Here is a 24,029-nt window from a genome sequence, read left to right on the forward strand (position 1 = left end):
GCACAACCGTAGCCGCGACCCGACCGGGGCTCGGTCCGGATCGCGGCTCTATCTGTTTGGTTCACGTGTCCAGCGCGGTAAGGACCCAAGGCAGGGTGTGGTCCGTACGCCAGGAAAATAAATCAGAGGCAATAATAACAAATAAAAATTGAGAAAACAAATTAAATTACTTAAAATTCTAAAAATAAAATTTCCTTATAAACCTCTCGATCTGTTTTTTTCCCTCTTCTTTTCTTCTTTACTCTTCATTATTTTGCCTTTTATGCTTTCTTTTTTTTTCCTTATTAACGTCATTTTATTTTTATTTTAGATAATTATTTTCATTATAATTTTAAAATTACATATTTATCATGATTAAATAGTGTTACCATTATAGTGGTGAATATTATAAAATGTCAATATTTACCATAAATAAAATTTAAGAGAACAATATTCAGTCACTAGGAACAAATATTCTAAAGAATTTCTGAGTATGTTTTACATTCGGTTCATGAATCAAAGAAGAAAGAAAATATCTATTATAAAAAATAATAATAAGTATGCTTGTGATGTAGTTATTTTGTGATTATAATACAGAAGAAAAAAAATAATTATGTGGATCCGAAATAATGCATGCAATACATATAAATGAAATAAACATGTATATTTCTCCGATTCAATTTTATTGATATCAATATTTTCAATTTAAAGTTTCAAATCCAAACCGAATGTTAAATTAAATAGCGTTTGTTCTTGTTTTGCTAATTTTATTAGTTTGATTTTTTTCAAATTCTTAAATAAATCCATATTTTAAATTTTATTTAAAATTATCTAAAAGATTAATTTTTATAATTTACTATATATATATTTTAAAGTTTACTGTTTTGTATTGTAAAAATAAGTGGATATCTTTTAAAAATGTTATTTAGTTAAAAAAACTCTTAATATTTTTATTAGGATAATCATAGTTTTTATTAGAAAATTTTGATATTTTATAAAGAACCAATGACATTATGAATATAAAAAATGATTAAGAATTCTTAACTTTATACAATAATTTTTAATATAATATTTTTTATTCATCTCACCGTTATTATTTCTTTTATCATTGTCACCCTAGACTCAATTATTCTAGAAAGTGGGTAATATTTCCCTATTCACTCACTAGTAAATTCAAGCACAACAATTTCTCGTCTAATAGTCAATGCCCCAAAATTTTTCTGTTATTATTTATTCTACCTTACATACCCAATTAATCTTAGAAATGGAAGGCCCTGAAAGTGCAAACAACTCCTCTCCTCGCTCAGCAATCAACGTCTTAGATTTTTCGTCATATAATGCACCATGATCTTGTCTAAAATTGTTAAGGTTTGGAATATTGGTGAGTTAGTTGGAATGTTGATCAAGTTGCCATGATTAAGAGGAAGGAGAGAGTGAGCTGTCTTCAATATCAACCAGATAATGGAGTCTCCTAATAAAAGGTGAGTTGTTCTCGTCATCGGATGAGCCTCCAAGAAGTAAAAGAGCAAAGGAGTGGATTAGAATGAAGACCAGGTTGTCTCGACCTGCCACTCCGATGGTGAGTTGGTTAGAATGTTGGCCAAGTCGCCATGACCAGGAGGAAGGAGAGGGTGAGCTGTCTTCGATATCAACCAGATAATGAAATCTCCTAATAAAAGGTGAATTGTTCTCGTCATCGGACGAGCCTATGAGAAGTAAAAGAGCGAAGGAGTAGATTAGAATGAAGACCAAGCTGTCTCAGCCTACCACTCCGATGCTATTTTCAGGAACATAATGTGAAGAAGATAAACAATAGTTGAGCATGAAAAATGAGTGCGTGCAACAATAAGCATAAGCCAAATCTTGGCCCATGGAAGCGATATTTAAGATGTCACATCTATAATAAAGAATATGTCATGTCATAAATGTGAGAGGGTCGTCGTCCATGTCTTCAACCATGTCTTATATTATTGAGATCTTGTGGGGATCATAATGTCACCTGTACCACTCCACTTATTTGAACAATCCATATATTCTGACAACTCATGTATTCTACTAGCTCGCATATTCTGATAGCCCACATGGGAGCCCACGTATTAATAGTCAGTTGGGATGACTAGATTCTAAAATTTGACTTGTCGATTTTTATTGGGAAGACTAGTAGGTCGGCTTGGCTGAAAAAATTGACGGGTCAACTTTGGAAGACTTGTAGATCGGCTTGACTCAGAACATTGACGGATTAGCCTTGGAAAATTAACAGGTCAACCTTGGAAGACTCGCTAGTCGACTTGGCTGAGAAGACTGGCGGATCCACCTTAAAAGACTGACAAGTCGACTCGGTTGAAAAGACTGATAGGTCAACTCGGCTAAAAAGATTGGCAGGTCGACCTTAAAAAATTGACAAGTTGATTTGGCTGAGAAGATTGATAGGTTGACCTTAGAAAACTGAGAGGTCGGCTTAGCTAAGAAGAGATGATCAATATACCAAATGCCCTTCTTTGCAGCATGCCAATTAACCTTCTTTACACACATGATAACTATTTACACACATGATAACTAGAAGAGTTATGATACACATAAAGAAAATTCTTAAGGATAGATACATAAATGATGGAACCCATCATTTCATTTTTTTATGAGTCTCTTAAGGATAGATACATAAATGATGGGACCCATCATTTTATTTTTTTATGAGTCCCATCATTTATGTATCTATCCTTAAGAATTTTCTTTAAGAATATCATTTCTCTAACTACTAGAATAGCTTTTCACCCCGTGTCCCACCGTAACTAGAATTCGAACATCTTGCCACTTCACTCCACCCTTCCCGAGAGGGCATTATTATTTCATCTATTGTTATTATTTACCCTACTTTTTTTTTTCTCTCTACACAATCGAGCAATACTACATATTTGCATCACCTCCCAATGTATTTTCTCCCAATTATCATTGCATCATCCTTGTTCCTTCGCGTCAACCAGCCGAGATCGCAAAAACAAAGAGGTCAAATTTGCAAAAGCTTGCACTTCTTGAAAATTAACTTTTATTTATTTAGTGATATACAAACTGTTAACTATGAAATCAGCACATCAGCTAGGGTTATTTTGAATAAATAACTCGGGCTAATTATGCGAATCCTTAATCAGACAAATGGCTTTCAGCATCCAATTAATATTGGTTTCAAAAGATCGTAATTCCGCCATAAACAATAAAATTATGGTAAACTTTGGAAGAAATACGGTTGGCACATCATCCAAACGTCTAATTTCTAGTCAAGATTCAAGAATATCAAGCAAAACTAGTAACTGAACTTGTGTACTACTCACAATAATCCCCACGGATTTTCCTTTGATCTCAGAGCTTCAACAATCCCACCAACCACTACAAATGCTCTAGTATATCACTGGCATTACAGGAGTAGGACTAAAACCAATCACGGGTTAATTTACTTCCTTGTCTCGTCCCTGTGAAACTGAAGCATGACTGCTCTCGGCAGCGATGCTCTGGAGTAATGATTCACAAGCATCTTCCAGCAAATCTAGGACCTGAATAGAGAGCAAGCCACAGCGTAAGTGGATCAATGAGGATCACGAAGATGGCACTTCTTCAATTAAAATTTTTCACATAAAACCACATTCAAAATTTTAGTTCAGACCAATCACTAAAACAATAGTGCAGGCCTAAGTCCAAACCCGGAGTTAAAAGAGGATTGTCTCAACTTAGCTCACGAATTAAAACCAGTATTCCATAGGTCAATCAAACTAGGAAAAAAAAAAGCTCTATGTAAGATCATAGATATTCTTAGTTCTATTTTGCTCTCCCATCCTTAATTCTAATAAGTCATCAGAACTGTAACATGCATCAGTTTTTATTGAGAATGTCTGTACCATTTAAGTATATTTTTTCTAATCTTATCACCTATTATCACCTATCATCTCTACTCTCTAGGCTGAGTTAATCTTATTGCAAATATTATTATTTATTTTTGTCTCTCTTAATAATTCCGCTCATCTTTCACATTAACAAATAACATGCAATGTTTCTTATAACAAAAGCGCTTAAACCTAATCAAATGGTTGTATGTGCCCCTACACCAAGGTATTCGTCTATCCCTACCAATGTGGGAAATGGAATACCACAAATCACAACTATGAACCGAGAAAAAAGGCACAACTTCATGAGCAAAGAAAGATATGGCATAGCCTTGCTTTTTCCCTTTTCCATTCCTATTGGCATGTTTAGCATGAGATTATAGTCACTATTGGGCAGTGTTTTCTATGCTTACCTTTTCAAACCCTTGTGAGCCTCCATAATAAGGATCTGGAACTTCAGATTCACTGTGTTTCTTACAATAGGAGCACATAAGCTTAACCTGAAAAGCGAAGAGCAAAAGGATACAAAACCGTTGCAAGTATTTTTTTTTGATACAGAAAGAGACAATGGAAAACACCCAAAGACTGTACAGAACAGATACATATAAATAATCAGCTACGACGCAAACAAGTCAACAAACAATCAGACAAATAAATTTTATTTACTGTTAAAATTAATTTCTGGGGTTTCCTAATTTAGTAACCAATTTCCAAACAACAAACTAGATGAGAAATTCATACGAGAATAAGTGGGTTAAAGATACATGTTGTGCTAATTTAACATGTACAAAATGTGGGGAAAAAATCATTATGGAAGAAGAAAGAGACATTGCAGTCAACGGCGGAGCCAGAAATTTTATAGCCCCCGGGCTGATCTCGGGTGAGCCCCCCTGCAAATCTGAGTTGCAGCTCCTCTTCAATGTCATTAGGCCCCCGGGCTAAACCCCGGGTAGGGCAAAATGTGGCTCTGCCCTTGATTGCAGTTGCTAGGTTATGCTCCTTAAAAAGTTATAAATTATAAAAGACTAGGGAACCAATTTTTGGAATTTCGGTGGGCTCTAAAAATTATCCCATCTCATTACTTCACAAGTGTTTAAATGATTAGATGCCTCTATGGGGAGTAAAATTCTCTGTCCCTCTCACTACACTTCCTGCTTACCTTCAGTTGGAGTTTAAGTGTAATGGAGTCCTAGTGAGTGGAGAATGGACCGGCAGTTGGATTTCCTCAACGTAGTCACACACACGCACAAAGAAAGGAGGTGCAAAGTGTTAGAGCCTGAAAGCATTACTCAGTGAATAGTTATCTCTCACCTCATCTACTTCTTTATAATCGGTAAATAATTCAACACATTCCCCTTCTCAAATGGCGGAGAACTGATTGGTTGTTGGTTGTCCTATAACAGCAAATGGGAGGCCAAGTTTTCTCAAGAGATCAATAGTCATTTATGCTCTACTAGCCATTTATCTCTTACCTCATCTACTTCTTTATAATCAGTAAATAATTCAACACATTCCCCTTCTCAAATGGCAGAGAACTGATTGGTTGTTGGTTGTCCTATAACAGCAAATGGGAGGCCAAGTTTTCTCAAGAGATGAATAGCCATTTATGCTCTACTAACCTGCTTGATCGTTAAAGAGTTGAGAGATTGTACTAGGAACTAAGATTACATAGAAAAACTAACAAACAATTTGATACGAAGGTTTACAAGCATGTCATATCTCTTCATTTGGTTTTTCATCTTTGCATTTTTTCAACAATTACAAACTGATCTAGATAAAGTAAAACCAGGTCCAATCAAATACATTTCATGCGCCAACTAACGAAATTATATTCAAAACCATAACAAATATTAATGCACAAAGAAGAAATCACCTTCTTAGGGGCATCTTCTGGAAGAGGCTCCTTAAATCTCCATCTCTCATATGCATGCAGTATATCCTCTATAAAATTGATAACGAATTAGTTTCAGAACTATCAGGATACTTGATTTTACCCAAAAAAAAACCATCGTTTTAATGATCAAAGGCAAAAGGCCATGAACCTCTATTTTGCATGTCCATGGCCAATATGAGATCAAACTCCCTGAAATCGGAGGGGCGTATTGGCCGTGACATGGAGGTGACTTCGATTCCCCTTCTCTTCGCAGCGGCCCTCATCCGCGAGTCCGCTGGATTCCCCTTTCAACAGAGAAACAAAGAAAAGATGAGCATTAATTCAAAAAAAAAAAAATCCTCTACAATTTGAAGACGGAAAACAACTTCATGATAGCCGATGGTTCCGGCGGAGTCGATCATAAACTTGGACTCCGCTCCCCGCTTCCGCACGAGATCGGTGAACACGGCCTCCGCAGCGGGGCTACGGCAGATGTTCCCTGCCAAGAGACCATCCAAGAGTGAGATCTCTCCAATACTTGAAAAAAGAAAACAAAAAACCAAAAAAGATCTTCCTTCAACTGGAGAGGAAGCAGGAGGAAATTACCGAGGCAAACGAAGAGGACGGCGAAGGGCTTCGCTTGCGCTTCCTCGGCCATGGATGCGACTACCGACCGTAGCCGAAGGCGCCGGAGGGAGTGGGGAAGAGGAGACGAGGGCGATCGGGTCAGAGGGCAAATGATGGGGTTTCGTCGCAGCAGACGAAGATTAAGTTTAACGGCAGGAACAGGAGGAGGGCACAGGGCTGCATGGCAAAATGGTAAATTTGGTGATATTGCATCGAAGCGGAGTAGGTGAGTCATCGCGAAGAAGACGAGACGCTACACACGAAGATGATATTGGGAAAACAAAAAACAAAAGGCTGAGAAAATAAATGAATATATATATTAAAAATAACGATCTATCTTATTTTTTATTTTATAAATATTTTTATTTCAATAATCTAAATGTATCAATTTTATTTAAAACTAAATAGATTTAAAATAATTTAACCAAAATTATTAAAAAAAAATTTAAGTTGTACAAACTTTAAATAGATCTATTACAAATAATAATAATTTTAAATAAAATTGTTGCAATAATATTGAAGTGAATTTGATTAAATTAGAGATTTTATTTTAAGGATATTTTTGAGATAAAAAGGGAACAAGATTCCACTTTAATATTTGTAAAAATTAATTTTGAAAATAATAAATATTTATATTGTTTTTAAAATTTAAAATTAGAGAGAGGATTGTGCTATCTTAGTATAAGTGTTTTGTCATATATTGATTTTATTATCGGTTAATGTCTCTTTCTCCAGTGATATTAGAAAATGAGATTAAGATAATATTCCTTTGTAATTCTATAAAATAGTTGATTTTCTCTTACACTAGTTAAGAAGTTTAAAATTTTAAGGATATATCGTTAGTTTTGACGAATAGAAATTCTTTGGTCTATATTTAACGGGCTAGATCCTGATCCATTATAATAATTGAAAGGATTTAATGATCCTCATCTACTAAACAAATGGAGATAATTCAATCCTTTCAATCATTGTCCTTGATCTAAAAATAGATCAGACGTGATGAGACTAGAAAATCCCGTCTGAATTTTTACATAGTCAAAATATTTTTAAATCATATCAAGAAGGATATTGAATTTTTAAAAGAAACACTTTTTTTGTTTTTTATAAAAGAAACAGAAAAGTCAATCGGAGCTATGTTCCATAGACCAGAAAGTCAAGATTCCACTTTAATTTTTGTAAAAATTAATTTTGAAAATAATAAATATTTATATTGTTTTTAAAATTGTAACTAGTGTAAGAGAGGATTGTGCTATCTTTAGTATAAGTGTTTTGTCCTATATTGATTTTATTATCGGTTAATGTCTCTTTCTCTAGTGATATTAGAAAATGAGATTGAGATAATATTCCTTTGTAATTCTATAAAATGGTTGATTTTCTCTTACACTAGTTAAGAAGTTTAAAATTTTAAGGATATATCGTTAGTTTTGACGAATAGAAATTCTTTGGTCTACATTTAACAGGCTAAATCCTAATCCATTATAATAATTGAAAGGATTTAATGATCCTCATCTACTAAACAAATGGAGACCATTCAATCCTTTCAATCATTGTTCTTGATCTAAAAATAGATCAGACGTGATGAGACTAGAAAATCCCATTTGAATTTTCACATAGTCAAAATATTTTTAAACCATATCAAGAAGGATATTGAATTTTTAAAAGAAACATTTTTTTTTAAATTTGTATCTTTCATTTTATAAGATATTTTATAAAAAGAAATAGAAAAGTCAATCGGAGCTAGGTTCCATAGAGCATGACCCATCATTTTTTTAATATAAGTATTTAGTTTTTATAATCCGACTCATTCCAAAGACAATCAATTTGACTCAACAAAAGGTCAATTACGAAGTATAGATGGGTCATGATGAACCGCTAACATCATAAGTACTTAGAACTCTTAAAGTATAATATGTTCTGAATGAAATTCAAACTCTCGTTGCTTAAGGAATCCATTCTATCGCTTGTCATTGTAGCATAGCCTCAGGGGCAAGGATCAAAGTTATCCTTGAGCCTCAACTAGTCCTTGAGCCTTTATTAGTTGGATAGATCCAAACTTTCTAAGGTTGACTCAAGCATAACACAAACTCAAAGCCATCTTAGAAAAGAGTTGGTCATTCTTAGACGCAATTGTTAACATTCCTACTTGCTATTTAATGGTACCCGAGTGTTTTTCCCAAGAGGTGTCTCGATCGGTCAGACTTAATTCCTGAGCCTCCTAATTATTGGACAATTTATTATCGAAGATATTGGAGAAAATTACTGAATTAAAATTATACAAAATCAATTCTAATTTATCTGTTGAGATGACCTGAGTGGATAATCACAGGCTGTCAGTGGGGCTGGTTCTGCCAAACTTCCGGTGGTCCGAGTTGTGGAGGTGATACGGTGCATAGCAGAATCGGGAATTGATTACTAAATCGGGAAGAGAATTCACTTACTAAGATACTGAGACATGCGTTTAACGCAGTTTCCTTGGAACAAATTCGTTTCACCTCCAGTTGTGCTTCAAGGTTCTCTTGGGTCGTTTGTTTCCCATGATACAACGACAAAACCACACACGCAAGCAAGCATAGGTTGTCCAGGACAAACTGAGAATGTACCCAAGTGGTATCACGAGTAGTTCAGCCGAATGAATGTATGGCTGAAAGAGTTTTGTGGGAGAACACGAGTGGACAGAGGTTTACTTTCTTCTCTTCCTCTCGCTTTCTCTTTCGCTTATCTTCCGCTACTTTCTATTCTTTGCTCAAGATCCAGCCTCCTTATATAAGAGTCCTCACATTGCTTACAATGAATGATCAAATTATGATCATTTAATGCTGGATTTAATATCATAATTAATGTGTTTAATGTCTTCATTAATATCGAGACATTACAGAATCATTATTAATAGTTTTAATGTCACAATTAATCCGAGACGTTACGAAGTCACCATTAACAAGTTTAATATCGTCATTAATGTCGAGACGTTACGGAATCACCATTAATTTCATATTAATGCTTTCGTTACCCTCTTGAGCAAGTAGTAAAAAGAGATTTGGTGGCAAAATATTGGTTTAGTCACTTGGGCAAGCCCTAGATTTACACTCATCCCTACGCACCCATGCGTGAGAGAGTCTCTCCCCATATATATGTTTACAACATCAATGCATGTGTCATAATTTAAGCAAACAATAAGTCAAGAAACTTCTAATGTGGGACTAACAATCTATGCATAATAGAGTCTCTTCGTCTCCATCTCTTTATTCTATTCACATTCCAACAATCCCCTACATGAATGGAATACATGGTATGTGATAACATTTAGTAGTTGAGTCAAGTATAACATAGATAGATTTTACCCTTTGAATCTTCTTTTGTAAAGATTTGTTTGCATACTAGCTGACAGTAGATATGATGTCTTTAAACTGTTCTACCATCTATGTAAGTATTGACAAATCTCACTCAAGACTCTCCTGTTATGCAACCGCAAGTGCATGATTTCATCGTCAGTAATAAAACGATATCGTATCCACAGGGACTGGTTATAACCACTAAAGATATCTTAAAGCGAATTAGCTAAACAATCAACTAGGAATTACACGTACTAAGAAGCAACTAGAAAATAGAAATAGAAAAGTAATGCAGAAACTAGGTTTTATGGAAGTTCTAGGAGATTTGGTATCTTTGTGATACTTATCAATGTAATATGATTTATCAATTATATCCTCAATTGTCATGCATTTGTAAGAAGTCGTCGATTATCTCCTGCAGAAAATACCGACAAGAGACTTATATCTACACCTTAAGCAATTAAATAGTCATGATCCCTATGAAGTCCGTTAGCGGGGCAGCCCTGTCACGACGCCCCTCGGTCATACAACATAGAAACACATCACTAATCAATTCACATCAAGATATAGGGAACAACTCATCTATCTATCCCACTTCTTTGTAGATTCTTGCTTCACCCTTCAAGGCGATCCCCAAGATGTCCGTTAACGAGACAACTCTGTCACGACGTCCCCCGGTCATACAATCTAGAGAATTCATCTACAAGATCCACAAGTAATACAAACATCCAATCAAGAATGGTAATTAGATCCAAACACAACAATCCATACAAGATTGAATTGATACAAAACATAATGACATCATTGAAATAAGAAGTTGGCAAATCCTTGAAATCTTACATCAATTCACATCACAAATACTCCCTACATCCTAGAACAAGAAGATCTACTCCATGAAACAAAGGAAAAGATCCAAAGATAAGAAGATCGTAAATATTTCGATCCAAATCAAGAAGATAGAAAAGAAATGTTTATCTAGAGACGACGAGTAATCTTTGGAACCAATCCTTACTACCGGAGAAGAATCGGGAATGGAAACGTCTTTAGATCACTGGATCGACACCCAAAAGATGGAGAAAAGACTTCAGATTGGATCTCCCCAAAGGGAGAGCCTCCCCCTTTCCAAAGAGGGAGAAACCCTTTATATAGACTAGGGGATTTGGGAGCCACACGACCCGTGTCACGACCGTGTGGACCTCACACAGCCTCGGCTGCTTAGCTCTTGGCCAGAGTCACACGACCGTGTGAGATTCACACGGTCGTGCCATGCTTCATCTCTGGACGGCTCACATGGCCGTGTGACACACACGACCATGCCAGTCTTGGCCTTTGGAAATGTTGCACGGTTGTGTGACACACACGACCTGACATTGCTTGGCATATGGAAAGGTTGCACAGTCGTGTAGATCTACACGACCGTGTTCTGATTCTGCTTCATAAGCGACACGACCGTGTGAAACCACACGACTATGTCATCCCCCTCTTTTGCTGATGCTGCACACCCGATCTGTTCCACACAGCCAAGATCATTTTCCTTCTTGTTCCTTTGGCATGGTCGTGTGGCACACATGGTTGGCGTTGACTTCCTTCATTTATTGATTAGATTCGCCATGAACATTATTTCCTCTCCAAATTTGACTCTTGTAGACAGAAAATACACAAGAGCAGATCTCCGAACAAAGAAGAGTAAATATGCTAAAAGTAAAACAAGAAGTATGAAAATGCATAGATAAAGAATGCATAAAATATAGGAATGTGCGTTAAAACATGCTAAATAAGTGTATAAAACCTACGCACATCATCTCCCTAATACAACTCAATTCTCATAAGTGTATTCGTTCTTGGCCATGAACACATTTGATTTTGTAAGAAGTTCTAAGAATTGTGCTTCAAATTCTCTTCGAAGCGCCCCCACTTCTTTTTCACATAGGTGATCCCTTGAGAGTAGTCATCTATTCTTCTTGATCATTAAAATCCCATCGGTATCCTGATCCGGTCACTATTTTATTGGATTATGCCTCACAGTGTGTCTAGTCCCTTTGAACCTAGTTCTTGGGATCTCCAGTCAGCATAGGTTAGTTGTCCTTTGCTCTGATCATTGACAACGACATCAAATCTATTGCTTGTGATGAGCTTACAACTAACTCTCGATTTAACCCTTTGGTTAGCAGATCTGCTAGGTTATTCTTTGACTTCGCATAGTCAACAGTGATAACTCCCATTGAGAGTAGTTATCTAATGATATTATATCTACGACGTATATGCCTAGACTTACCATTATACAGATAGTTCTGTGCCCAACTAATTGCTGATAGATTATCGCAATGTATGCAAATTGTCGGCACCGATTTCGACTATCTCAGAATATCTTTTAAGAATTGTCGTAGCCATTCAGCATCTTTACCACATTTGTCAAGAGCTACAAATTCAGATCCCATCGTGGATCTAGTTATTATGGTTTGCTTAGAAGATTTTTAGGAAATGACTGTACGTCTCAAAGTGAATGCATATCCACTCATAGACTTAGAATCTTTTATGTAAGATATCCAATTCACATTACCGTATCCTTCGATCATAGTAGGATATTTTGTATAGTGTAGTCCATATTCACGAGTATACTTCAAGTACCTTAGTACTCTTGTTATTCATTTCCAGTGCTCAACACCGGGATTACTCGTGTATCTACTCAGTTTACTTATTGTGTAGGCTAAGTTTGGCCGTGTACAACTCATCAGGTACATCAGACTTCCAATCACTCGAGAGTATTCTATCTGAGAGATACTTTCACCTCAATTTTTTGATAGATGTTGACTCATATCTATCGGCGTTCGTGCCAATGCAGTATCACTCTTAGTGAATTTCTCAAGAACCTCGTCCACGTAATGAGATTAACTAAGAATAAGTCCTTCTGTTGTTCTAAGAATTTTGATTCCTAGAATCATATCAGCTAGACCCATGTCTTTCATATCAAATCTTGAGTTTAACATATCTTTAGTGGATTTGATTATCTTATTATTACTTCCAATGATAAGTATGCCATCTACATATAGGCACAAGATGACATAGTCATTTTTTGTGGCTTTCATATAGATACATTTATTACATTTATTAATCTTGAATCCACATTACTTCATAACATTATCAAATTTCTCATGTCACTACTTTGATGCTTGTTTCAAGGCATATAATGACTTCACCAATCTATAAACCTTATTTTTTCTATTCTAGTATAGAAAACTCCTCAAGTTGCTCCATGTAGATTTCCTCTTTTAAATCTCCATTTAAAAAGACTGTCTTTACATCCATCTGATGTATTTCAAGATTCCATAGAGCTGTAATAACCAACAACACTTTAATAGAATTTATTCTTGACACTGGATAATATATATTAAAGTAATCAATGTCTTTTCATTGTTAGTATCCTTTGATTACCAATCTAATCTTATACTTATCAATTGTGTCATCTGACTTTATTTTCTTTTTAAGATCCACTTACAACCTAGTGGTTTATTTTTCGAAGGAAGATCCACAAGTTTCCAAATGTGATTTTACAAGATAGATTCTATCTCAGATGTTCTTCAGTGAGGTCCATCAGTAGAGCTTACTGCTTCTGAGTAAATTCGGGGCTCACTTTCTAATATAAAAGTGATAAAATCTGATTCGTAGGATTTTTCTACTCGAGATTTTTTTGCTTCGTCTAACTTCAACCTCGACTGGTTCCTCATTATCATCTTCACCTTGTGTTTCATATATTTATTTTAAGGAGCTAGCTTCCTCTCGGGTCTTATATGAAAATACATGCTCAAAGAACAAGGCATTACTCGATTTTATTATCGAGTTTTTGTGTATATCCAGTATTTGTGACTTATACACAAAAAATTGATACGCATTGCTGTTATATGCATATTTTATAAATATACAATCAACTGTCTTTGATTCTATCTTAATCCTTTTCGGATCAGGCACCAAAACTTTGACAAGACATCCCCATATTTGTAAATGTTTGTAGGATGATTATCTTCCATTACACAACTTAAAAGGGCTCTTATCTATTTTTTTGGGGCACCTTATTTAAAAACTAATTAGCTATTAACACATCTTTCCCCCATATGAATTTTGGCAATCTAGAATTTAATAGGAGAGTGTTCATCATCTCATTCCGCTTGTGCTTCAAGTAGTTTTTAAAGCCCTTCCAACTGGGAGGAAGTTTCTCAATGATAGCAGCCGCCTGGAAGATTTCACTCAAAACCATCCCTTCTGAGTATATCTCATGCAAGATCACTTGAAGCTCTTAGACTTGGCTGATCACCGTCTTAGAGTCAACCATCTTGTAGTCCAGGAATCGGCCAATGATGAACTTCTTGGCCTCTGCACCCTCTGTCTTCTACTTCTTGTTCAGGGACTCCCATAGCTCCTTAGTCGTTCTCTTCGTGCTATACTCAGCGTACAGCGAGTTGGTAAGGTAGTTGAGGATGTAGTTTCAGCAAAAGAACTCAGAATGAGTTCATGCCTCCATTGTACTGATGGTCTGTGCATCAACATCCTCAGTATGCTTGGGAGGGTCCTCAATCAAGAACCGAGCCAGATTGAGCGTGATTAAGTAGAAGAGCATCTTCTGCTGCAACCTTTTGAAGTTCAATCCAGTGAACTTTTCTGGCATTTCCCCATGGTTAATTAACACAGTTTCAATCAGGGTAGAGGGGACCTTCATGTGTTGAGTCTATTGCACCTCAACATTTTGTTCTGTAGCCATCTCAATAGAAAGAAATCTATTTCAAGATTGTTGGACAATCTGCTATTGGATATATTGGGGAAAATTACTGAATTGAAATTACACAAAATCAATTCTAACTTATCTGTTGAGATGATCTGAGCGAATAATCTCAAGCTGTCAACGGGGCTAGTTCTGCCAAGATTCTGGTGGTCCGAGTTAGGGAGTTGATATTGTGCGTAGCAAAATCGGAAGTCGATTGCTGAATCAAGAAGAGAATTCGCTGTCTAAGATATCGAGACTTGCGTTTAACACAGTTTTCTTGAAAAGATTTGTCCCACCTCTGGTTGTACTTTGAGGTTCTCTCGGGTCGTTTGTTTCCCAGAATACAACGGTAAAACCACACATGCAACCAAGCACTGATTCTTCGTGGCGAACTGAGAATGTACCCGAGTGCTATCACGAGTAGTTCAGCCGAATGAATGCACGACTGAGAGAGTTTTATGGGAGAACACAAGTGGACAGAGGTTTGCTTCCTGCTCTTCCTCTCACTTTCTCTTTCGCTTATCTTCCACTACTCTATATTCTTTGCTCAAGATCCAGCCTCCTTATATAGGTGTCCTCACCTTGCCTGCAATAAATGACCAAATTATGGTCATTTAATACTGGGTTTAATGTCGCCATTAATGAGTTTAATGTCTTCATTAATGTTGAGATGTTACAGAATCATTATTAATGGATTTAATGCCATCATTAATGTAAAGATGTTACGAAGTCACCATTAATGAATTTAATGTTGTCATTAATGTCGAGACGTTACGAAATAACTATTAATTTCATATTAATACTTCTTTACCCTCTTGAACAAGTAGCAAAAAGAGATTAGGTAGTAAAATGTTAGTTTATTCACTTAGGCAAATCTTGCCTCGACTAGTTGAGCATTCGAAGTGCGCATGTTGTGCTCACACACGAGACAACCTTGGTTCAGTACAATCTGGGCCTTGAATTTGCACCCACCCCTGTGCACCCATACGTGAGAGAGTCTTTCCCCATACATATGTTTACAACATTAATGTATGTGCCATAATTTAAACCAACAATAAGCTAAAAGAGTTCTAATGTGAGATTAACAACTCATACATATAATAGAGTTTCTTCGTCTCCACCTCTTTATTCCATTCACATTTCCAACACTAACATCCCTGAGCATGTGACATTCCCGAGCACCAAATGTCATATGCATGTTGGTATCCTTGAGCACCAAATGCCTTCTTCAGGTTGGTATCATCCCCATCACCAAGTATCATCTTCAGATCAATATGCCCTTCTCCAAGTACTTAACGCTCATCCAATAATATTTCATTCGGGTTGGGAAGTCGCATTCGCCCTTCCCCATACGTTATTCAACTACCAAAAGATAGTAGTCACATGTGATTTATTTTTTTCATGTTAGTCCACAATAGTATGATATTGTCCACTTTGTTACTAAACTTTCATGGATTTATTTTTAACTTCTACCTAAAATATCTTATACCAATTGAGATATCTTTTATCTTTTAAACACATGATCTTTTTTCATATATTTTAAATGTGAGACTTTAATTGTATTCCTAACCTAAAGAAGCTAAGATAGAAATATGCTTTTTTTTCTTATACATGGAGGCAACTATTTTCCACAAAGCTTTCTTTCTACATTCTTCTTTCTCTCGCATCCTAACGAGCCTCTCATCCTCCACTCGGTAGTGACTTGAGCATCAATTGGCAATGCCGGTAGAGCCGATCAAACTTAACATTCTTTGTTCTTAGGCCATCAGATCTTGGATCCTTAGAAGGTGATCGTAGCTTCAGGCGAAAAGAAGTCCGAGCAAACGAAAAGGACACCATCACTATCCATCATCGATAAGTTTATGGAGGTCAGTTTTGATGATCCACACAAACTAAGTTGGGCCCGTGCAACATCTCAACCTAACTTGATTTGGATTGGATTTGACACGACCCAAGTCTGATCGACCCATGCATGATACAATCATATTACCAAAATGTGTTGGGTGTGAATTACTCATGCCTAAGACAATGACTACTAGCACAAAACCGAGCCATTCCAGGCGAAGTGTCACCACCCATTGGCACCTCTACCTTGGATTTACCTTCTTCCGGCAGTAAGATTTCTCTTGCATTGCCCAAGTACAAAACTGTTTCAGTGGCCAAATAAGTTTAAACAAGCACAAAATTCATGTTTTCCAAGCGTAGTTTTAGTAACAACAATCCGGCTAAATCTTCAAATTCATTTGAATATATGTTTAAACAGATAACCGATAATTTGATTACGGAATCTGAACTAGCGATGGAACGAATTCTTCTTCATTCTTTAAATTTGTTTGTTGTTCTCGTAGGCTTGGATTGTCTGCTCAAGCTGCACAGAAATAGGTCAATTAGTTCAATCTTAACGATGGTCGAATCAGGAGTTTAGTAAGGTGATGTTATCTGGAACATCTTACGAATACTGTTGTCGACGCAAAAGCATATTAACTTCAGAAAGGAAGAGACAGGCAAGAAACAATTGATTAGAGAAAAACTCAGCATCAAGTCAAGGATACACAACTAATGCTGAACCGACAAATCTACTTCACATGTAGGCTAAGGATTAGTTCATGCTGATTTCTAAGGAAAATCAGGATTTTCACAAATGATGATATTTTTTTAACCATATCTGGCACGATATATTAGTCAGAATCAGTTATGTAGTTCTCCAATCATCTTCCCGTGTAGTTTATTTAACTAGATATAAATGTGAAAAAACCTAGTAAACCACAACTAAGCAGACAAGCTATGCAGAAATCTAAAACTAGAAACACTGGACGAGGGGGTAAAGCAGACAAGGAAAAAAATACCTGCAACATAACGGCAAGTTTGTCCTTCAAACGAAAATATTCACACTCCACGACATTCAAGGCACTGAGACACCTGGAATAGGAAAGTTTGTCATGCGATATATAGTCGAATAAAGGACATAGAAAAACGCTAATGCTGTTCAAGAAGAACGACAGAAAAACCACCATGAGTTGGATATCTTATTAAAAGTGTAACAGTTAACCATAAAGCAAAGGCTTCATTGGTGCTCCATTGTATTTATTTATGAATTGGATACTAAAATTTCATACTGACAAACAAGGTAACTTGTAAATTGTTTATAATTTACACAATTTGATATGCTAAGCAACAATGCCTACCCTTCTTTATTATTCTCGTCATAGAACTGACGGAAGTGAATGCAGGCCAATTTTACATTATTCGCGCCCACGCTGCAAAAGAAATCACAGCCAAAGGGAAAAATTAGACACTATAAATGCATGTATAATGAGCACTAGAAAAAAAATGAGCTACTAGATCCAGAGTAAACAAGATTTGATATCTCCTAATAGGCAATCAGGAAGTCAAAGTGGTAAAAGTCATTCAACCTATGATTGCTGTAATTATTTAGGATCCGCTACAAGGATCTTACCCTTCCTTGAGTCCACACTCGTATGGATTTAGAATTTTTTATGTTAACTATGCAAACCCACAGCAACCCTCAATTTTTTTCATCCAGAATTCAAGTATGACATTGGTGGAAACCATTTGTGATGCATATTTGAATAGTTGCACAATTTAATTAAAAGTAATATATTCATATGATAATTCTCGGAGAAAAAAACATTTATCTAATGATTATGCAATAAGAACATGCGTACATGACAGAACATAAAAGGTACCTATGCATGTGGTTTCACCAAAGAAGACTTTCTTAATGCAATTTAGACAGTTCATCCTTATTATAAATATAAGTTATGAGATGAGTTATGAATTTACCAGAACTTAGCAACCAAATTGAAGCATTATATTATATATTGGTATCAATCTTATACACGAACATGATTATAGTCACACAGCATTTTTTGTCCACATAGAGCTTCAGCTAAACTAAGATTTTTTTTCTCTCACAATATTGTGGACTTACCCATCAATAAAAGAAAACATTTGAGAATTTAGTTGCGAACAAGATGAAAGTTGACTAAACTGGAAGATGATCAATCATCTTAAAGAACAACACTATCTAAACCTTTTTCCAAATATTAAAATCATGTTATTGAATTTGCAATTTTGATTGCAAATACAAGGACATTTTGTTCAATGTTGGAGAAAAGGATAAGCCAATAAGCCATACAGCTTCCTTTGATTTGAAGGTATCTCCTTTCAGTTTCTGGGAATATGGGTAGGAGACCGTTAGCATTTTAAGGTCCATTATGCATGTACTCGCTAGTGTGAGGCAAGATTATTGCATGCTAATGGTGCATTAACGGTGCACAGTTTAGCACTTTGTTCACAGCATCACAAGTCAGAGTAGGATTATTAGGTTTATATTATTTGACGAAGTAGCTTGGTGCACGAAATTACCGCCAATGTGAAGTCTCGGAGAAGGGTCGAACCACTTTGGGTTATTGTACACAACCTAACCCTGGGTTATTTTACACAATCTAACTTTGCATTGCAAGAGGCTATTTCAACGACTCGAACCCATGACCACTGGATCACACGACAATCACTTTACCATTGCGGCAAAGCTCCCCTTCGCATTTCATAATCCATAATTAATTTCAAAGTTCCAAACATTCCGTATGTAACCATTTATATTGACATTTACAACCACAAAAAAAACTGCTAAAAGTCACTACTGACATGAGACACTCTGAAAAATAAAACAAACTAGCCAACTAAAAATCTCTAAGAACTTCTAAAATGTCCAAGTTCATTCCTCTCACATTTTGCATCATGCTCATGCTGTATAATTGTATTAGAAATAAAAAAAAATGAAAACCATGAAATATGATTGTGGGCTTTGCCTCTGTCAATGCAACTCTGCTTTATCTTGGACGATATTTACCAAAAGCCTTCTAGTATATATCTGTGGGTAAATACAAGCTCAAGCTAGTAAAGAAAATTGCTTTTTGATGCAACAGAAAAATGTGAAATGACTAATGAAGCAAGATAAGCTTAATGCAGATGGATGCTTAGTGCACAAGGTCCTCGCCAAAGTGAACTATATATCACAATGTGCTGTGTATCACACATCTTTGGTAGGTATACTGTTGATTCTTTAACTTCTGTTCCATTTTTATCATTTCATCATCAATAAGCAAAACAGCAGCTCATAGACCTCTCCACATTGTGAGAGATAGAACTACAAGTCCAACCAAGATACGTTCAACTCACCAGGTAAATGGTAATACCCAACAACTTTCTTTGGATTTAGTTTGTGAACTAATACAAACATACAAATTATTACGTTAATAATACAACTTAGTTTGCTAATGTACGACATGAATCAACATTATGTATAGGTCTGGCCAATCATTGGTTCCCACTTGTCAAACATCCTAAAAATAAAACTCATTGTGATAGTTATTACACCCCATCACTTATAATTATGGTACAATAAATGGAAAGGCTTAGCAATTTTTCCGTGCTAATACATGCCAAAAAAGACACATCTATTGTCCACATCCACTTACACCAAGCTTTGTTGATGACCTGTGTCAATGACATGGGTTGGTAGCGCATGGGACATGGGCACTGGTAGGAGCTAGCATAGATGCATACAAGGCCTCCTATAGAGGAAAAAGAAAAGCTGCGCATGAGCTCCAACCAGAATGAGAGTGAGAGAGTAATGGCCTTGGTGTTTGTATTGTCATTCAAGAACTTTGAGTAGAGTACTATGATTTCATCATCAATTAGCACATGTTGAAGAGGGAGATGACTATGAGAAGATGAACTACGTGTTTCCCACTTTATAGCTCATCAAAATGGTTCACCATCATTGCTTGTAATGCTTTCAAGCTTGATCAAGCAATAAAGCATCTATAAGATGTTTGGTGAGAAGGAGAGAACTCTGAGCTTGGTGTTATAGGAGGCGAAATTGCATCTCCTTGATCTTCCTCACGGTTTCCTTGCCTACCTTCTCACTAAATCACATTGACACTAGAAAGTAAAATGCGGTGATCCAACAACTCTCCACCACGATCTAGGTACGAAGGTGCTTGGCAAGGACATTGATGATCCATATGCGCCATAGTGCTTGACGTGAGAGGGGTGGAGGATATAAACGATAAGGTTACAAAATAGAAGGCGCCAAAGAAAGTCATAGCTTCAAATGGGCCAAACTCTCCTCCAATACCACTCGACCCTCCTCGTTCTTTATAGCTTAATAAAAAGTAAAAAAGAAAACTTGGAATTGTAAAGGATACACACAATAATTCCAAATTAATAATCTACCATTAAAATCTCATGTCAAAGTCTTGCCCTATAAATTTTGGCTTCTCCTAAACTGAAACTTTTTGAGCTCATTTTATTAACCTAGAAACTAATCACTAAAATATCTTACCTACCAAAAGAGTGATTTAAGATCATGTTGTGTGATGCAAGTAGCATCATGTGTGTTACATTAACTTCATATGGTAAGAAGTATGACTTCGATGTTGAGGGATTAGACACTTAGGATTTGTCGAGCCCCATCTATGTGGAATATTGTGTGTCGATTCTATGGGGTCAAATTAAATTGATTAGGAATTTTAACTTTTTGACTTGCTACCTTCAAATCTATAATCTGTGGTGAATAGGAATCTTCATGAACAGGCCACCCCTTTAAATAGGTAAAAAATAAAGAAAAAATGAGATGGATTCATGAGGCTTCAAGAAAATAGGGGTGTAAACGAACTGAGCCAAACTTAATTGTGTTCCAACTTGTTTATTTACTTATCGAGCTTGTTCAAGCTTGTTTATTAAAAATCTTATCAAGCTCAAGCCAAACTCAAGCTTGTTCATGAACGTCCTTGAACATTTTCATGAACATTATTCAAGCTATTAATCGATCTCAACTATCAACATTGTTATAATTTACATTAAATTGTTATCTATTCATGAAATTTATACTATGCCATTATTTTTAAAATATTATGAATACTAGGTTTGGAAAGAACACAAAAAAAATCTACAAAATATACTATTTTTGATAATTAAATTTTATACAAATTAATAAATAAGTTTATTTGTAAATTGTTTCATGAATATTGTTCATGAACATTAATGAACCAAGCTCACTAGTGTTCAAGCTTCTTTATTTTATATATTCATTTACAATTGAACGAACATAAATAAGTTTTTATTGAACCAAACCCAAGCTCATTCACAAATGTTTGGTTCATTGACAACTCTACAAAAAAAAGTCATGCGCTTTTAAAGTAATTAATTTATACCACCACCTCTTATGCTATGTTAATCCTTCTCCCCTATCCCTCTTCCCACAAACTTGACAAGTTGATTCTAATTTAAATGCCAGGGTGAGATAAGATCAAGTATATTACTAGAATTTTCCTTTCTAAGTTCATAGCATTGCTTGGATTCCCTAACCTGGATGCCAACAATTCCATCCGACCCACAAAGCAGGGTAGGTCAAACAGCCTCCCTCATAACTAACTGAAAATATGATCATCTCTAAATGTGCAAATGACAACATTTTAATAAGAAAATGCGAGAAGAACTGAAATAGAAAACATAAGCAGAGAAGAGAATCAAAGAAACCTCGAGCTACTTCCTTTAAGTTGGTGAACATAAGCATCCACCTTTTGAAAGTCAACAACAGGTTGATTCCTGCAGAATCAAGTTCGCAGTTAAACAAGTGAACATAAAGATATAGTCTAATACAACCTTCGAAGGACATCCCAATGGCTAGAACATACAGCAATTTTGTCAACTCAGCTAAGATAATCTCTGAATCTTTGCAGAACAAGGTGATCACCTCCGCAACAAAATTGGGATTGCTGGCATCCTGCAGCATCTGGAGTTGTTGGAATTGCTGGTCCAACAAACCCTGCAAGAAAATTTTTCAACCAGATTAGAGCAGCCTTGCTTATCATTCCATCAAAACTCAAAGTCCACAGAATGTTGATACAAAAGAGAAGATCACAGTCCACCAAGTTAGTGTCATTATGTTCAAAACCTGGAATCAAAAAGAAAAAAAGGAATGATACGATCAAACACGGAAGTCAACTCCAAGTCAGTTAAGAGATCCAAAAATGACGACGACTGTAATATTAGCCGAGAATAACATCACATCAGTAAATATCTGGGAGCACTGTTCGCAGCTCAAAGTAGGAGTAGAGCGCTCCATAAAACTGAAAAGAAAAGGTTTTTTTTTTTTTTTTTCCTTTTTACAGAAAACAGCCAGTCAATTTACAGTTGGATTAACACACACAGAAAAAAAAAATTTAGTTTCAAAATTATATTAATTTCAACTGATGATAGAAACTGGAAGGAAGTATGAGTTACTCAGCGTACCTCCGAGAACATCCAATGCATCAAACTATTGAGCTCCTCCGCCGGCGTCATCGCAACGATAAGAAGCTAATTTGGTGGTTGTGATTCGGCCCCAAAACCAAACCCTTCCTCAAAGAAAGGGCAAGATGGGGCGAGGCTGAGCTATCCGATCAACGTTGCAGGCAGCGCGATCCACAAAGTTGAGAAAAAAAAGAGGAGAGGTTCTGATTCCTGCGGCCTGCTTTAAGCGATTCTGTTTCGATGGGGCGACAGAGACCAAAGCCCTGTCTTTCCGTGCTGCAGTCCGGTCGGGCAGTGGGGCGGGGAGATGCCTACTTATCTGTTCGCCATTGAAGGAGGGAACCGACAAGGGTGATCAGGTGATGATTTGAGGAAGCAAGCGTGCTGCGAGGCTGGCAAGGAAGTCTAAGCTTGCGGCGAGCATCTTGCGGCAGACTGCTTTTTTGACTCGGTTTGGCAGATTGCGATCACAACGCAGATCGTCGTGGGGGGCTCGGGATTTCAGGGGTTTACGTTTAGAGAGAAACACAGGAAAGTTGTTTCCTTTGTGTTTTTTTTTTCTTTTGTAGAATTGTTGTTATTTCTTGTATATTTTTTACTTTAGTTTTTTTCCCCGTAACTCCTTATAGTTCGGATCCTCTGTCCCGAAATTCCTCTGTCCCCGTGTCCCACTGTCGATCGGACGATCCAGATCATATCTCAAGGCATCATGACATCTTTAAGATGTGTGCAGTATCTTTGTGATGTGCCATGATGCCTTGAGATGTGATCTGGACCGTCCGATCGACAGTGGGACATGGGGACAGAGAAATTTCGGGACAGAGGATCCGGACTGAACTCCTTAGCAGTTCCGACGAAGACGTTGAAAAATAAAATAAAATAGAAAACGGCTTCTTATCTTAACCAATAAATTTTTAAAAATATCAAATTATGTAGGATAATTTTAAAATTGTTAAATTATATATATATATATATATATATATATATATATATATAATTAATCGAATTAATTTTAGTCTGTATTAAAATATTAAAATTTGGAACAAAGTCGATTAATTTTTTAAATCAATTGATTGATTTTCATCTTAAATCGATTTTAAGTAAAATTGATTAATAGACTATGTAATCTTAGATTAATATGAAAATAGTTTCTATGTGTTTAACTATCTCTTTTTATTATATCTATGTCTTCAAATGCCAATTTGATATTGGTACATCAGTTGATTTTATCCAAAATCGAATGATAGATCAAACGATATCAGGTTGAC

The 24,029-nt window shown here is 36.1% G+C and overlaps 2 protein-coding genes across 2 annotated transcripts; both read right to left on the reverse strand.

The window, feature by feature from the left end:
- Nucleotides 1-3,173: 3,173 nt before the first annotated feature.
- Nucleotides 3,174-6,628, reverse strand: LOC122046380 (putative low molecular weight protein-tyrosine-phosphatase slr0328). Its single transcript, XM_042607062.1, has 6 exons — nucleotides 6,331-6,628; nucleotides 6,111-6,223; nucleotides 5,894-6,029; nucleotides 5,725-5,792; nucleotides 4,265-4,351; nucleotides 3,174-3,524 (listed from the first exon to the last, which is right to left on the reverse strand). The coding sequence occupies exons 1-6, from the start codon at nucleotides 6,584-6,586 to the stop codon at nucleotides 3,420-3,422; spliced, it is 765 nt and encodes a 254-aa protein (XP_042462996.1). The 5' UTR covers nucleotides 6,587-6,628; the 3' UTR covers nucleotides 3,174-3,419.
- Nucleotides 6,629-16,586: 9,958 nt separating this feature from the next.
- On the reverse strand, nucleotides 16,587-23,298 carry LOC122046381 (histidine-containing phosphotransfer protein 2-like). The gene is made up of 6 exons (XM_042607063.1): nucleotides 22,762-23,298; nucleotides 22,164-22,294; nucleotides 22,006-22,074; nucleotides 17,622-17,693; nucleotides 17,283-17,355; nucleotides 16,587-16,804 (listed from the first exon to the last, which is right to left on the reverse strand). The coding sequence occupies exons 1-6, from the start codon at nucleotides 22,810-22,812 to the stop codon at nucleotides 16,760-16,762; spliced, it is 441 nt and encodes a 146-aa protein (XP_042462997.1). The 5' UTR covers nucleotides 22,813-23,298; the 3' UTR covers nucleotides 16,587-16,759.
- Nucleotides 23,299-24,029: the final 731 nt, after the last annotated feature.

Source organism: Zingiber officinale, chromosome 2B (genome assembly GCF_018446385.1).
Source record: "Zingiber officinale cultivar Zhangliang chromosome 2B, Zo_v1.1, whole genome shotgun sequence".
NCBI classification, from domain to species: Eukaryota; Viridiplantae; Streptophyta; class Magnoliopsida; order Zingiberales; family Zingiberaceae; genus Zingiber; species Zingiber officinale.